This window comes from Nesoenas mayeri (genome assembly GCF_963082525.1).
Source record: "Nesoenas mayeri genome assembly, chromosome: 4".
NCBI classification, from domain to species: Eukaryota; Metazoa; Chordata; class Aves; order Columbiformes; family Columbidae; genus Nesoenas; species Nesoenas mayeri.
In genome coordinates this window covers 23,159,570-23,175,267 of record NC_137540.1, presented here as the reverse complement: position 1 = coordinate 23,175,267, position 15,698 = coordinate 23,159,570, and the positions used below count along the sequence as shown (strand labels likewise).

The following is a 15,698-nucleotide window of genomic DNA, read 5'->3' as shown; positions in this document are numbered from 1 at the left end:
TAGCTCCATTTCCTTAGTTGCTTCTATTTAAATCCTTTTAGTTCTTGAAGCCTGAAGAGCTGGTTAAGATTTGATTTCTTCAGGGGTCCTTGTAATAATGACAGATAATTTATTAACCTGCTTGATTGCCTGGAAAAACTGTTGATACTAAATTAGAATATAAATACTGTAACTACTGATGTTACTGTCACATTTAATGAGCTCTAAATCCCATTTTCAACATTTTTAATTGTAAAGAAAGCATGCAAAAATATGCTTTTAGAAACAAGTGAATGTGATTTGTAATGTAACACCAATATTCTTCCAGTATGTGAAATTGTTCCATGTTATTTTTCAAGGAAGTTTTCTTGTGTCTTTGGAGAAATACTGGCAGGGAAAGCAGTGAGACTAGACATGAAGATAATTGAATTTCCTTCTAAATTGGACAACTTAGTTTATAAAGAATGAAGAGAGTAGCATTCCACAGAGGACACGTAATAAATCAGGATTCTTCATTTATGAAAGGGATTTTAAAATAGGTGGATGGTTTGCTTTTAGTTTGTTTGAAAGTAAGATTTTATTGTTAGAATACCCTATTTGTCTTGTTTAGAATGTGTTTGAAGGTCTCAGTCTTGATTTTTTAAAAAATATTTTTACCATTAGTTGTTTTGGTGTTGGTGTTTTTATTTTTTTATCATGATATTTGTCCACTGTGTCTTGTACTGTTCCTATAGAAGTTAAAAAAATTGACTTTTAGGTGTCTTTTTAGTATAATAAGAATGATATCCACCCATAGATAACTCTAGGGGCCACAGAGAACACTCATAAATAAAGAATTTGGCTAATTGAGTTCAGATTTTTTTTCAGCCTGAAGGTACTAGTAAGAAGCAGCTTAATGGAGCTTTTAAAGGTGTGAGGTCTTGGTGTGCTGATATGACAGCTACCTTAGACTTCATAACTGTTTCCCTTCAATTCCCTAATTGTTAACAGTACTTGGCCCTGCCAAGGCTGTCTTATTCCCAAGCCTGATGCCCAGAGCCAGCCTCGTGCCACCTCCCAATACCAGTTGTTCACACCAGTTCATCCAGACTTCAGCCATACATGTTGTCTAACTTTGAACCCAGCTGACGAGGATTTATTGCTCTGTTGGGCGAGGGGATGCAGAAGGCTGTTTTTTTTCAATTTAGCCTGCCAGATACTTGCAAAGGACAGAGTTGTGTTCTGTACTATGGAATACAGAATATTTTGCTGTAATGAGTTTTCTTATGGCCTGGGCAGATGATGCACAGGCTTTGTTTTGTCTCTAGAACTGTATCTCGTTGCGAGTTTCATCTTAGGTCATCTTACCTATTTTAAATAAATTATTCTTCATTTAGCTGCTTATGTAAACACTTAATTTCAAAGGTGAAGGTGCCATCTTAGTGAACAGTAGATCACAGGATCTGCAATGTAAGTGATCGTGCAGAGGCTTTTTTAAAGAGTTGTAATAAAAATGTTTATTATATGTGACACAGACTGTTGTTTAATTCACACTTATTAAAACACATGGTTCATTATTAGTAAGTGTACTCATTGTTATTACGATTAAGAACTTTCTCTTTCCTTTTTCTTCCCATCTCATTTTGTTTCCCAATATAGGTCACAGTGTGAGGAATATTCAAGCATTTTCAGTCCTCCAGAATGCATTTTTGAGAGCAAAAACCAGCTATCTAGCACAAATCATCCTTGATGCCATAATGAATATTTACATGGCGGACAATGCCAACTATTTTATTTTGGAATCGCAGCACACTTTGTCTCAGTTTGCAGAGAAAATTCCTAAACTTCCAGAAGTGCAGACCAAATACTTCGAGATGCTGGAATTCGTTGTATTCAGCTTGAATTACATACCCTGTAAAGAACTGATCAGCGTGAGCATCCTTTTAAAGTCCAGCACTTCTTTTCAGTGTAGCATCATTGCCATGAAGACACTCCTGAAGTTCACCCGTCATGACTACATCTTCAAGGATGTCTTCAGGGAGGTGGGACTTCTGGAGGTGATGGTAAATCTTCTTCATAAATATGCAGCGCTTCTGAAAGATCCCACTCAGGCACTGAATGATCAAGGTAGTGTATGCTCTTCTTTTTTACTAACAGAATTTACTAATTGAATTTACTACTACGTGTCTTTTTTTTGGCTGGGGATGGTGGAATCTAGCATTTAAGTGGAGGAACAAAAGAGTCTGAACATTTATTTCAAGAGCTGAATTCTGCTGGAGGCTGCTGTGCCATCCTAAAAGCTCACTGGAATTGCCTCTCTCTTTACATCCTGCAAGCAAGGCAAATTTTAATGAAGGATGCTGTATGAATGCAAAATAGTTAGGAGTTTATTTTTTCCTTTTTAATTTTTTTGTGATGTGTTACTTTAATAACTTTTACTTAACATGAAAAGAGTAAGTGAAGGAGCAATACATGGTATCTACACTCTTTATCACAAAGGGCACATGGGCATTTCATTGTGTTTAGCCCCAGCCTTGAGAAATAGGGTGTACACATGAGTTCTTAATAGGAGTACGTATTCAAGCTTGCAGACTTTTTTTGTAAGTCTTTCTAAGACCATTTTTCTAAGACCGTTTAAAATAAATAAATAAATAAATGAGTTATCTCCAGAGTTAACATCTTGGAGATAGGCTACATAGCTGCTTTGACTACGAAACCATGTGGAAGTGCATACACACACAAGCTTTTTTGGTTTTTTTTACGTTCTTTATTCAAGCTGCAAGTGAGTGTGTGTATTTTTTTCAGTTGTGGTTGTTGGATGTTTCTCCTGGTTTTGTGTCTGAAGCTTCATGAGTGAGCTGTAGCCGTTGATTAGTTAGAAAGCTCTGTTACCAGCAACTCTGTTGAAAAACATAAATTCTCACATTCTTGTAAATAAATGGGCCAAGCTGCCATTTGATTAGGGTGCAACCTCGTTGCATATGCCCATGTATTGTGACTTGCTTTTTAGTAGAGTAATTTAAATTTTTTTAATTTTATTTTTTGAATGTTACTCTGTGTTTAAGATGCCACTTACAGTGTTAGTTCATCTGTTATACCTGTTGAATCCTCAGCACATTTACTGTAATTATGTGATTGTAGTTTGGTGCCGTTGTGTGGAATTTCTCTTTTCAAGTACTGAATACTGAACAGGAACAGATCCTGTTAGTCTTGAACTATGGTATGGTTTTGTGGCTTCAAGAAACAACAGTAGGGAATATGAAACTACACATACAGCTGGAGTGTCAGCCACTGAGCTCACTGTGCCCAAAAGCTTCTGTTTAAGTTCTTGTCTCTATAAATTAACTTTTCAAATGTACCGTAGCACTTGCATGTGTAGACTGAATATTAATTTTCTTTGGAATGCATTTTGTCTGCTTGATTCTTGGGGAAGTGAAGAAGATAAAAGTGTTGGTGGAAAGTATCAAGCATCTTACAAAATAGTGATTTTTAGTATAACTTGGGCTTCTGAATTTCTTTTTTAGGGGATTCAAGAAACAGTTCATTTGAGGACCAAAAGCAGCTGGCTTTATTGGTTATGGAGACCTTGACAGTACTACTACAAGGGTCAAACACAAATGCAGGTAAGTAGAGAGACCACTGGCAAAATACTTACAAAAATGTAACTCAGAAAATAATGCCTGAAAGCAAAGTAGTCTTGACTTCCTGTCTTCAGGCAAGTAGTCAAACACAATGAAATATACTTTTCTCTTGCCAGGTTTTTCCAGAAGAGAGAATAGGCAGCATAAACTAGAGTGCATGAAATAAAGGAGTACAATAGAGTGTGTTGTTGTTTGGCTTTATTTTTTAAACTTGATTTTCTTTGCTATTATTTACCTGAAGGCAACCACTGTACCCCATCACTTCCCAACAATACTACAGTAATTTGTAGTAGGGCTTGTAGTAGGGCTTGTATAGGGTTGTATATTGAAAAATGTAAGCAAGTAATTATACCTGTAGTTTGCTGTTTACAGTGTCATGTCTACTTAAATGTGATTTAAAAGGCTTGCACCTTTAGTGAGAAATGGATTTCCATTTTTAAAGGCATCTTCCCAATCAGTGTGTATAAATAGGGCTCTGTCATGAGTGTCCTTTTCTAAATCAGGCGGTTTTATGTTCTGCTTCATTAGCCAGCAACTAGTGACATTGAAATAGACAGGATGTCTGTCTCATATCAGTTAAAGCTGTTTTTGAGAGCTTGAGCTAACAGTTTGAGAAGGGGTGATAACTGCTTTTAAAACAGTTTTGTCTGTTCTGTTAGACAAAGAATAAAATGAGAAGGTGGGGGAAACATACACCACCCTGAGGAACTGGGAAGTTTCTGGCCTTGGAGGCCATGAAACTTCCTTATTTCTGCAGGGTTTTTTTCTCAAATCTAACTAGTGTTTTCTCACTTGTAGTTTTGCTTTTGTTTTCATTTAAGTAGGAGAAACTCTGACAAATACTTAAGAATGAAATCCTGAAAATTGTCCAGCTTGATTGACAGCTCACTTTTTAAACATTAGCTCCTGGACTAATGGCATAAAGCTTGTAACTTGGTGGTTGTTGGTGGTAGTTGTTTTCCTGCTCTTGCCTGGGCAGATTTCTTTGTTTAAATTCAGGCCCGGTGTTGGGAAATTTCACTGTTGTGCTTGTTTAAGTTCTGTTGAACTTCAGCTTGTGGTTTCGAACTGCTTTCACAGAATGGCTTTTGAATTCTGCCCACTGAGCGTTCTTGTCTGTATGTTTGGCTTTGTCCATGTTTTGGTAAGTTCTTTATTCCATCAGGAAAGGCTTTATTCACAGCACTCCAGATAAACCCCGGTGGTATATCCTTTGTCAAAACAGACAGGCATTGCAGAGAAGCGGAGGTTACTCCAAGCTGATGTTTCGATTAGTTATGCATTCAGTCTGTCATGATTGCATTTAGACCATTTTGTCAGATTGCTTATGAGAAAGCTGTGGATGATGCTGGCAGAAGCTTTGCTTAAGCTGAGCTGCCCCTCCTTTGCCACTTCCCTTTCTCCTGCAAATGGCAAGGAAAAAACATAATCTTTGATTTAGTAGATTAATCTGTTCAATGACTAACCAAGAAGCAGGTGAATTAGACTGAAATAAGGAGGTTTTAGTGAGGAATTAGTGTAGGTGACAGGTGAATTACATGAGTCAATTACACACTTGGACGTGTATTGCTCAGCAGAATTAGAAACAAATGAGAAAGGAGTGGCACAAAAGTACATGCAGGGGCTTCCACATAAGTAGAAATGGGGGGGAGAGGAGAGGTTGGGAGGAGAAACTCAAAACAAAAAAGCCCAGGGTTGTTTGATTTCTAAGGATAAAGGAGAGGAGAGGTAGTGTAAGTATGTGACAACAGCTCTGAAGGACTGGAACTGCCTCATGTTTTCAAAGCAGTGACTCTTGGTTTGCAGGACTGGACTACATGTACCTATGTGTTTGTCAGGGTCTGCAATACCCGAGCCTTGCTCCTGTAGGGGCTGGATTATGATCTGACTGTGGTAGCATCCTCCTGACTTATAACAAATCCTTGGCTGCTGTTAAACAGCTTTCCTGACCTCATCTGGGAAACCTCAAGCAGTCAGCAGTACCCCATTGATACTTCTCAGTACTGAGTTAATCCCTGAACATCCACCAAAGAAATGACAGAGAGTGGTGTAAAACGCATCAAGACTATGGAATGACACCACAGATGCTGTTTTTAAGGACTCCTGTGGAGTTAATGGGCCTCATTTTGATCAGTAGCTCTCCAAGCTCAGGAGTACGAGAACTGTACAGGAGAAGTGAAACCATTTCTCAAAGAAGTTGTGGTTGCTGTCTGTGCAGCATGACTGGGATGCAAGCCCAGTTGTACTGTGTCCGGCGGCCAGCAGAGGTTTCAGGTCATCACAGAGAGGCACAAATAGCTGTAATGCAGCCTTGCAGTGCTTCAGCTCACACTCAAAGCGTGGTTCATAGAATTGTAGAATTGTCTAGGTTGGAAAAGACCTGCCAAAATTAAAAGAAGGATTCCCACTGCATTTGTGAGGCTTCAGAAAAGTTTCTCATCTTAAACCAGTATCTCTGATAAGATTTCCTGAATATTGCATAATTGATAACCAAATTTCAGACAAATTTGGGTGTCCAGAGCCAGACAAGTTCACTGGATAGTCAAGAATCCAGACTGAGCAGAAGCAGTACATAAAATGTTATCTCAGCCTCTCAGAAAACAAGAGACCTGATCACTGAGATGTGCTTTGCCTGTAAAGGGGTGTGACCAGCTTCACCGTCTCAGGATTTGAGGCCTTTCCTTCTGCCTTGTCCAAGTTCTTATCTCATCCAAAGAATGTCAGAGAAAGGAGGAGGCAGGAAATCAGGCAGTGGGACTGAAGTTTGTATATGCACATTAGGGGGAATAACTGTTGTCCTGACTAGCTTGTTAACCCTGAATTTGGTTGTTTAGACAGCTCTTTTAGTTCCTGGTCATAAGGAGAATGATCCCTTTTGATGGCAGTAGTGCAGTGCTGGTCCATTTCCTTACTCTGTTTTCACCTTCAGTAGTTAATATAGGGCAGTACTGTAGGTGCTTACACTGTACTGAAGACAGTATGTGCCGTAATATATTCTAGTTTGGTTTTGATGATATCTCCAGACTCAATTAATTTTCACTTAATATCGCACCTGTGTTTTTCTGAGTATCCAGTAAGCTTGGGAACCATTATTTGACTTAAGCTTTATCTCTACAGGGATAGGTCTTGCCACAAGAAAACTTGTGCAGAATCATACGAGTCTTGTGGGTGGACCAAATCACTTCTCAAACACTGCTCCTAGTTGGCTCATGTTGTCCAGAAGCAGCCTAGTTATATTTTTGTCAATGAACTAAATGTAACATAAGCACTGTCCTTAACTTAAACAGGGTATAGTCTTCACTAAAGGTAGAGATTTTGCTGTATTTTTGTTGTTGTTTCATTCTGTGACTCTTTGTGCTCTAGCATGTAAAGAATATCTATTGTTGGAGTACCAGAATTATTGAGCAAATTCATGGAACTGACGTGCATCCTTGTACTCAAAACCTTTAGTGAAAAATATTGTCAGAAATTAAAGTTCTATTTTTATTTGTGGTGAGAGAGGACACATAGTCCCAAATAAGTCATTAAACATCCATAGGGCTAAAACCCTTCCAATTCAATCTGTAGAAGTGAAAATTAACACCTTTCATGTTTTGTTGTTGTCATTATTTACTACTGATTGTATTTTTCATACTCCTTGTGCTCTTATCCCTCCCACTTCCTCTTTCTGAGTAGGTATTTTCAGGGAGTTTGGTGGTGCAAGGTGTGTACACAACATCGTGAAGTATCCCCAGTGCCGCCAGCATGCCCTGATGATCATCCAGCAGCTGGTGTTGTCGCCCAGTGGAGAAGATGACATGGGCACCTTGTTGGGACTGATGCACTCAGCACCGCCTACGGAACTGCAGCTGAAAACAGACATTTTAAGGGTAAGTGCTCAGCAGTCTTGCTCCTATGCCACTTTTTTGAAAAAGAAAATGCTGAGAAGGGGATTGGATGGATGGTATTTAGCTACTGAATGTAGGTTGTCTCTGTAGTTCAAATGCGTACATTCGATGCATGGTTTTTATTTTCATCCTTCCATCCATGGCAGGTTTCAGAATCAGAGCTGAAGGCTAGTGAGTGAGTATGTGTTTTTAGCATCATCACTTGTAATCAGCCTTAGTGGATAGGAAATGAGGTTCCACAGTTATGTTGATCTTCCCTGGCGCGGAGTATTATTCAGTTAAAAACAATGAGAATACATGGGGAGGAAAAAAGCAAGCATCTAACACGAGTTTATTTTTAGTGCTGGCTTGCATGTTTTGTTTTTTGAGGTTTTTTTGTCGTTGTTGTAGACATGCTTTATTTTACTGATTTATTTGTTATAAATGTTGAATTAGTTAATATAAATTGAAATCATAGTGATCATAGTAGAAGATAAAGACAAAGAACTTGCTTGCTTAAGCAATAGTGGAAAGACAGAAAAGCAAGGTGGTGAGTGGAGGAAGAGAGAAGACTCTCATCTGTGCTCTATCATGTTAGGTTTTTTGGCTGCTAATCTAGACCCACAATTTCTTCTCAGAATAGCTAATGTTCTTTTTCTTAATTGGCATAATACTGTTATTTTAGGGTAGAAAAGCTGAAGCTGTTATTTTAGGGTAGAAAAGCTGAAGCGAGTAGTAATAGGTAAATGAGCATTACTGGAGGGAACTCTGAGATGTCTAGGTTCATCTCTGTTGAAAGGAGCTGTAATATTTCTCTTGCAGATGAACAGCATCATATTATTCCAAAACACAGAAAGAAAAGCTAGTAATAAAATTATTAATTTGACATATTTTGTCTATCAGGGTCTCTAGTAGTTTTTGAAAATATTCATCCATGATACTTAAGGGGAGAGAAAGGATATTGCAGTCTCCCAAAGTCAGGGTCTCTGTCCTCATCATCTGACTGTGGATGTATTTGTCTTCAATTGATGCTGTTTTCAGAAGCTTTAGTTATGGAACTGACAGCCCAGAACGGTGCAGTGGTTTGTCTCTTACCGTTTATCCAGGTTTGCTTTCAAAGGAATGACAGTTTTAACTGTTTCATTATCCATCTTCTCAGTGCTTTTTAAAAAAAAAAAATAAATATTCTGGACAAGTAAGCTCTTGGTCATGAAAGATTCCTTTCCAACCTCCCCAGCCTATTTTTCTGTATCAATAACATTTTTCTTTTGTTTGTGATGGTTTTCTTGTGTATTCCATATTCATATGTGGGTCCAACTTCCCATGACAAACAGGGTTTTTTGTTTGTTTTTTGTTGTGAGTGGGCTTCTTCACCCCCTGATTTCACAGATACATGAGTAGTATTCGCTAGTGCCTATATTTTTGTTGTTTCCACTGCTTATACTGTGGCTTTGTATTTGTTCAGCAGTAAGATTTCACGCATATTTGTTTCTCAGACGTATTTTTGAACAACAGCTCTTAAAATGAAGTTTCATTCAATTCAGGCATTTATGGATTTTATTATAGAGGAACGCTAAAATTAAGTGGGTTTTTTGTCTAATTCTCTGCTGCTGTCATCTTTGAGTACTGTTGTGGCTTCATAGCTGCCAGGTGCTTATTTATTGTAGATTTCTGAGGAACCTTTGTTAGGATACTCCAAGGTTTTTAGTATTTTGATTTTTCATTGCTACAGGCAGTTGTTTGCCCACTCTTGTTTAAAGTTGTTTGTGAAGTATGATGGCAGTGTAGATTCTTTTCTAACAGCTGTATTTTCTGCCTTATCACCAAGGGAATTACCTGGGGATTTGGGGTTTCATTCTAAGCTTGATCAAGCCTTTTCTGTTGTTAGGTTCATTTATCTCCCTAATTTCTTATTTCTGAATCAGAGATAATAACTTACTTTTTTCCTTACTCTTTCTATTTTCTAAGCCCTTGAGGATGGGGACTCTTGCAGTACAAAGTTGATCTTCGGAGACTTCAGGCATTACCAAATTCTAACAAATGACATCAGGATTTTGCCAGCAAAAGTTGTTTGTAGTGCTACTGCACTTTTTTTAAAAAAAAAAATTAATTCTTTGTATTGATGGTTTGTTTTTTCCATAGGCCCTACTCTCGGTGCTGAGAGAGAGTCACCGCACAAGAACCGTTTTTAGAAAAGTCGGTGGATTTGTGTATGTCACATCTTTGCTTGTTGCTATGGAAAGATCTTTGTGCTCTCCTCCTAAGAATGGCTGGGAGAAAGTAAACCAGAATCAAGTGTTTGAACTACTCCACACTGTGTTCTGCACATTGACTGCAGCCATGCGCTATGAGCCGGCCAACTCTCATTTCTTCAAAACAGAGATCCAGTATGAAAAACTGGCAGATGCTGTTCGATTACTTGGCTGCTTCTCAGACTCGAGAAAAATAAGTCCCTTGAATGTTTTCCCTTCAAATACACAACTATTTCAAAGACTTTTGGAGGATGACCTAATATCCCTGGATTCTGTGTCGCCTACCCTAAGACACTGCAGCAAACTCTTTATTTACCTCTACAAGGTAGCAACAGATTCTTTTGACAGGTATGAACTTTGCTTCCTTTCTTTTTCTTTTTCCACAACCCCACTCCCACCCAGTGTTCCATAAAATAGTTTTCTTCAAATACGTTAATGGCAAGCTTTTGTAGTTCTATTTTATTCTGTGTCTTTGTTCCTTCACTCCAGTGGAATAAGGTGTCAACCTCTGACCAAATGTTGACTTAGCTTGCTGTTGTTCTCCAGGATATGCAGCAGTTCTCGCTGTTGAACGGTTTTGTCATATCAGCAATTAAAATAGAGATGTCAGTTTACGGTTATATTTGATGTGTTGAAACAATGTCTTGGTTGGTAGGCATCATCATACAGAACTATTAGATGTTTATGCTTTTATTAAGTCAAATGAAAAATTGGTTTTTGAATGTCACACCTTCATGTTGCCTCTGATACAGGACTTTAAGTCATTAGATAGTATCGTGGCAAATTTATTTCATTTTAGGAGACGCTCCTAAACAACTAGAATTTAAATTTTACTTGATACTTTAAATGAACAGCAATATTTGTCTTGAAGTTGGTTCACAACAACAACAAAACTTACTGAAGTATGTGTTGAACACTGGCATATCTGAAAGTAGTTCTCACCCATAATTTTAATGTACAAAAAAGTAAAACACAAACCTGAGCTTTGTATCTGGGACTTTGGAGCCGCTGCACCCCAGATATTTAATGCATGCAGCCCTATTTTTCTAAGATGAGCCACCTAGAGATAGTCAAACACAGGGTCTGATTTTCCACGTGTTGGTGTGACTGTGGATGTTGAGATTTTAATAGAGCTGTGGGTTGGTCAGGCTTTCTTAAACCACATGGCTAGTAAAATATAAACTTCATGGTTTTGTTAATGAATATTTTTATCCTCCAAAGCAGCAAATCTTAATGCTTTTCTCTTGTGTACATGTTGGGGTTTTTTAAACAACCAACCCAGCAAAAAAAAAACACAAACAAAAAACTAGCCAAACAGACAAAACCACACCAGAGCCAAGTACAGAAGTCAGTTTAAAATATTATCAAAACATTCATACAGGGTGAGGAAAGTGTATATTGAGAATGTGTTGCACATACTGTTGAAATTACAGCACTGACTAACTGTAGAGTATGAGGAATTAGTGGCTAAGTAAATCCCATGGTGGTGTTGCAGAAGCTGACTCATTAAGTTCTTTTTTTTGCTGTCATCTTCAGTGACTGCATTTTCCATTTTTTCTTAAATCTTCTGATCATCGTTCTTTGTAAAACTTAGATTGATTTTATTTCTTACCCATGTTGGTTATACTTGATTTGCTCAGGCTTTATTATTTTCTACTCAGCTTCTGCCATTTAACATTAAAAGATGTTTTATTTTGCTAGCGCGGTCAGTTCAATAAACCTCTGGGGAGTGTGGAAAGAGTGCTGCAGAGTTACGCTGTAAAACAAGCAGACACTTTGCATGTCGATGTGTTTACCTGATGCATGTTTTTCAGTGGTGTCTTTTTGTCGTCTACGTTTTTTCTGAAGAATGGATCCTAGTAATGATTTTATTGGTGGTTTTGTAAAACTAACATGCTTATGGCCTCTGGTTTCTTCTCTAATCTCTCAGTCCTACCTCTGTTTTGTCTGTAGTCGTGCAGAACAGATCCCTCCTTGCCTGACAAATGAGACTTCTCTCCCCTCTCCCTGGGGTACGCCAGCTTTGTCCAGGAAAAGGTACCGACCCTTTTAAGAGCAGTTGTTCTTGCTTCTGATATCTCTCTTACTGTTATATTTCTTAGTTCTTGGTTGGCTGTGTTTTCTGGTTTTAGTTTTTGTTTATTTGTTTGTTTTCTTAAGTTGCCTTTTTTTTTTTTTTTGGAGGTGTGCATTTTCACATGTGTTTTTGCTGGATAAAATAAATGTAGAGGTATGTTTCATAGTGAGCCATAGGTACTGATGCTAATGTATGAGATTAGAGGTGTCTCCACACTCCTGAAGCACTTAAATTCATGATTAAAAACAAATAAGGTCTAGTATAATATAAGGGATGAACTAAGAGAGATACAAATGATACTGTCAGGAGCAGTTCGAAGAAGTTCAGGCTGTGCTAGCAGATCAGTTGTTGCAGCAGGATTTCTTTTTTTTCTTGACTAATTTTTGAAGAAAAGATACTTGTAGTCAGAGGTTGATGACTTGTTAAGGTGCTCCTTTGTTAGTAATTTCACAGAACAAAACTTTGAAGAATGAACCTGTCAGTACTTGATTACGAAATGTTACAAAGGCATGCTAAATTAAAAGGTTTGGAAAGTAAGCACAAATGACACAATTCAGAAACCCTAGCACTGGTTTCCCAGCCCAAGCTACCATCTTTTCTAGTGCATCTTAGTGTCTGGTAGATTTGTTAAGAAAAACACCCAAAGTTTATTGATTCAACAGTAGTGTGGCTTCCAAGACTGTGCAAATGAGGAAAAGGAGATTTATTTTTTTCCCAAAGCCTTTAGGAACAGGGGCAGACATTCATTGTCTGAAGATGCAGGTTAGGCAGAGATTTGCTCATTAAAAAAAAAAGAAAGATGACATTTGAAAGACTTGGATTATCTGAGGTGCAGGTGCCATGTATGCAAAATACATGGATTCTTGCGTGGTGTTGAGCTTAAAATATGCCATCAAATTTTATGTTTAGAACATAAAATATTTTCCAAAGAGAAGCAACCAAAGCACTTTGAAAGAATATCTTTTTGTACTTGAGCAGGTTAGTAAATAAAAGCCATTGTCTCTCCTGATTACAGGGCATGATGAATAAAAGAGTCCCAGATAGGTACTTGAGACAGCCTGGTAATTAATTTTAAAGAAAAAAAAATAATCTATTCACACACACACACACACATATATATATATATGTTAGGCTTCCTATATTTGTTTTCTGCAGTAGTGAAAATACAAGCAGTTAGTTGAAAACTGCATTGTAGAAGGCAACATAAATATTAGATATTTTAAAAACTCAGTATCCCTGTGGGGGGCTTTGGGCAATTCAGCACCAGTATAGTAATGCGGGTACTTGCTGAGGTAAAGAAATGCAATTGACGTGGATCTTCAGGACGAAAAAAGGTCTTTGGCTGCTAAAAAGTTGTATAAGTTTCAAAGTAGAAGTGGACAAAACGAGTGATTGTGCTGGCCTCTGTGACTATTCGGATCCTTTCTGTAAAAACATGTTTTCAAGTAAAAAAATTAGACAGGGCTAGGCTTTTCCAAAAGTCTGTTTGAGCAGCTGTCTGCTCTCTCGTGGTTGTTCAGTATTGTGTTTGTCCTTAGTGAATTCAGTGCCAGTATGTGGGATCTTCCTCCTTTCAAAAATAAGAAACTTGGATTTTGTAGTCCAATATTATTTTACTGTTTTCTTTTTTTTTCTCTATTTAAATGTCAGGTTTGGTCAGATTCAGCCAGATTCTATTGAAGCTGACTCTTCTGAGAGCAGTGTTTGCTCTTATCATTGCCTGTCTCCTTTACTTTGCTTCCCTGGGTTCTCTCTTGTTGCTGGGACTTGGTTTTCTGCCTTTTGACTCCAACGACAGGGGCCTGAGGGAGAGCCCTCAGTTATTTGGCTAAAACAACAAGTGGACACTGCACACAAACATTTCCTATAAACAAAAATAGTACAGTTCTGGTTTTGATGCACACAGTCCAGAGCCGTTCAGGATAAATCAAGATGTGAATTGCTTTTACAAAGTTTGGATGGTGATAACTCTCAGGGAATGATACACAGAGGGTTTATTTTCAGTAAGTTTTACTTATTTCCAGACAAAACTGATGATGTAATAAACATCAACACTTGGACTTAATAACATAATTTGAGTTTGAATTTGTTCTTTGTTAAATTAGATGGATCTGTGTGTTGTCTTCCATTAAGTGCTTTTTTCCATTGTTTGTTTCTTCATTTCTTCTCCCTTGGTGGGATCACATAAAGAATATATAAGGACAGATAAATTAATTCATTGCAGGTTCTGCACTGACCCATAGACCTATAACCTTGGGCAGGATTTTGTTGCATCTATTTTCTTTTCCCTGCCTACAGAAATCTTTTTGAACTATGTTTTGTTGTTGTCGTTGCTTTGATACAAGTACTCCTCATACAAAAATATTAATAGATAAGGTATTTTAAAATTATGTGTAACACTCTCAATAATATTTGGTTTAAGGACATAACTTTTATGTAGATTGCTAAAAGAAAAGCAAATTGCCCAGTCTTGACTGTATCCCCTTTGCAGTTTGTTGTATGTAATGTTGAAGTCCAGGCTGTTTGAGGCCAGAATCATGTGCTTGTTTGTGAATCGTGCTGAGCAGTGATTCAGGTTTTTATTAGGCTCTCCCTCTACTACTGCATTACAGCTTCATGGTTCATGTAACAAGGTGAATGTCATAGTACATATCAGGATGCTTAGAAGGAAAATTTGTGCTTAAAAGTGGACTGAAGCTTGTTCTTCAAGAATGCCTTGGGGAGTGAAGTTTCACTTGACTGAAAAGGATTGTTAAATACAAATGGATGTTGAGGTTTTAAACTGTAAAACTTCTGTTGAGACGCTCAAGGTGGCATTGGAAAAAGGTAGCGGTTTTCTTCAGATGAAGAGCACTGCTGGTAGGATGCATTAGAAAAAATTGCCTGAGAAAAGGGCTGAGATGACATCGCTCTATGATTGTATTACTGGTTGTTTTACTGTTCTTAATTCCATTAATCTTAAAAGAGACAGCTAAGCCTTCCTTTACCTGCCAGATGTTTCAATCATTGAGTCTCTTAGAGGCGTTCAAGAAATTGATGGTTAGAGAGTTTGTAAAAACACTAGAAAAATTATTTTGGCAGAGTTTTTTCTTATTGGTTGATGACAACAGAATTGCCGTACTATTTCACGTTTGCTGTAAGTATTAGCTGAATGAGCTAAGCATCAGTAATTTCATCTTTCTTCAAAAACTCTCTTTAAAAAATGTTCTTGGATTGTTCTGCACACCAAGTGGTTAATCTGACATGAACCTTTTCAGGAGGAATGCTTTTATCGAACTACCCTTTGTCCAACTCATTTTCCAGCCAGCACAAGAAGATTGTGCTGTACTTCTGAAGGTCCTGTCTTAGGCTAAATAATCGAGCGCCCTCAGCCTTCCCCCACGTGTTTCTTGTTGGGGTGGGTGTGTGTGTATTCAAGATGCAACCTTCAAAGTGTTCAGGACAAAATTACACTTGCAGCCTTCCTCATCTCCCATCTATGCCCTGGTTTTCCCAGGACAAAAGATTTCCTCATAGGTGAGGCACAGTGAATCTCAGAGTGTTATTTCTGTTAGGGCTATAGGTAAATTTCCATGACTGGAAACAGGAGAGAGGAAGTGCCGCTTTTGACTGGTTTGATAGGGTAAGACCCATTTTTAGCGGCATTCATTTCTTGTAAAATGGCAGGCAACACTTGATCTTGGAGAAAATTGTTACATAGAGTTTGTTTGTTTGTTTTCTTAAGACTAAGCATATATGATAGACTGTGAGAATGTGTATATATTTTTTAAATTTATTTTTTCTGTTGTTAGCATGAGCCTTTCAAGCTATCTTTTGCTTCTAAAGTACCATGTTGAAAGCCTATGTTCAGTAAGCTACTCGTGCTGTTTGTTTGTTGAATGTCGTATTGAAAGAACGATAGCTT

General features: G+C 37.8%; 1 protein-coding gene across 1 annotated transcript in view; it reads left to right on the top strand.

Moving 5' to 3' along the window:
* Positions 1–15,698, top strand: part of WDFY3 (WD repeat and FYVE domain containing 3) — a gene marked incomplete at both ends in the record, with an annotated part of 112,920 nt that overhangs the window by 26,001 nt on the left and 71,221 nt on the right. Inside the window, 5 exons of the mRNA XM_080343105.1 lie at positions 1,618–2,088; positions 3,483–3,581; positions 7,275–7,468; positions 9,608–10,065; positions 11,671–11,754. Coding sequence (XP_080199231.1) covers positions 1,618–2,088; positions 3,483–3,581; positions 7,275–7,468; positions 9,608–10,065; positions 11,671–11,754 — 1,306 coding nt within the window. The remainder of the gene's footprint in view (positions 1–1,617; positions 2,089–3,482; positions 3,582–7,274; positions 7,469–9,607; positions 10,066–11,670; positions 11,755–15,698) is intronic.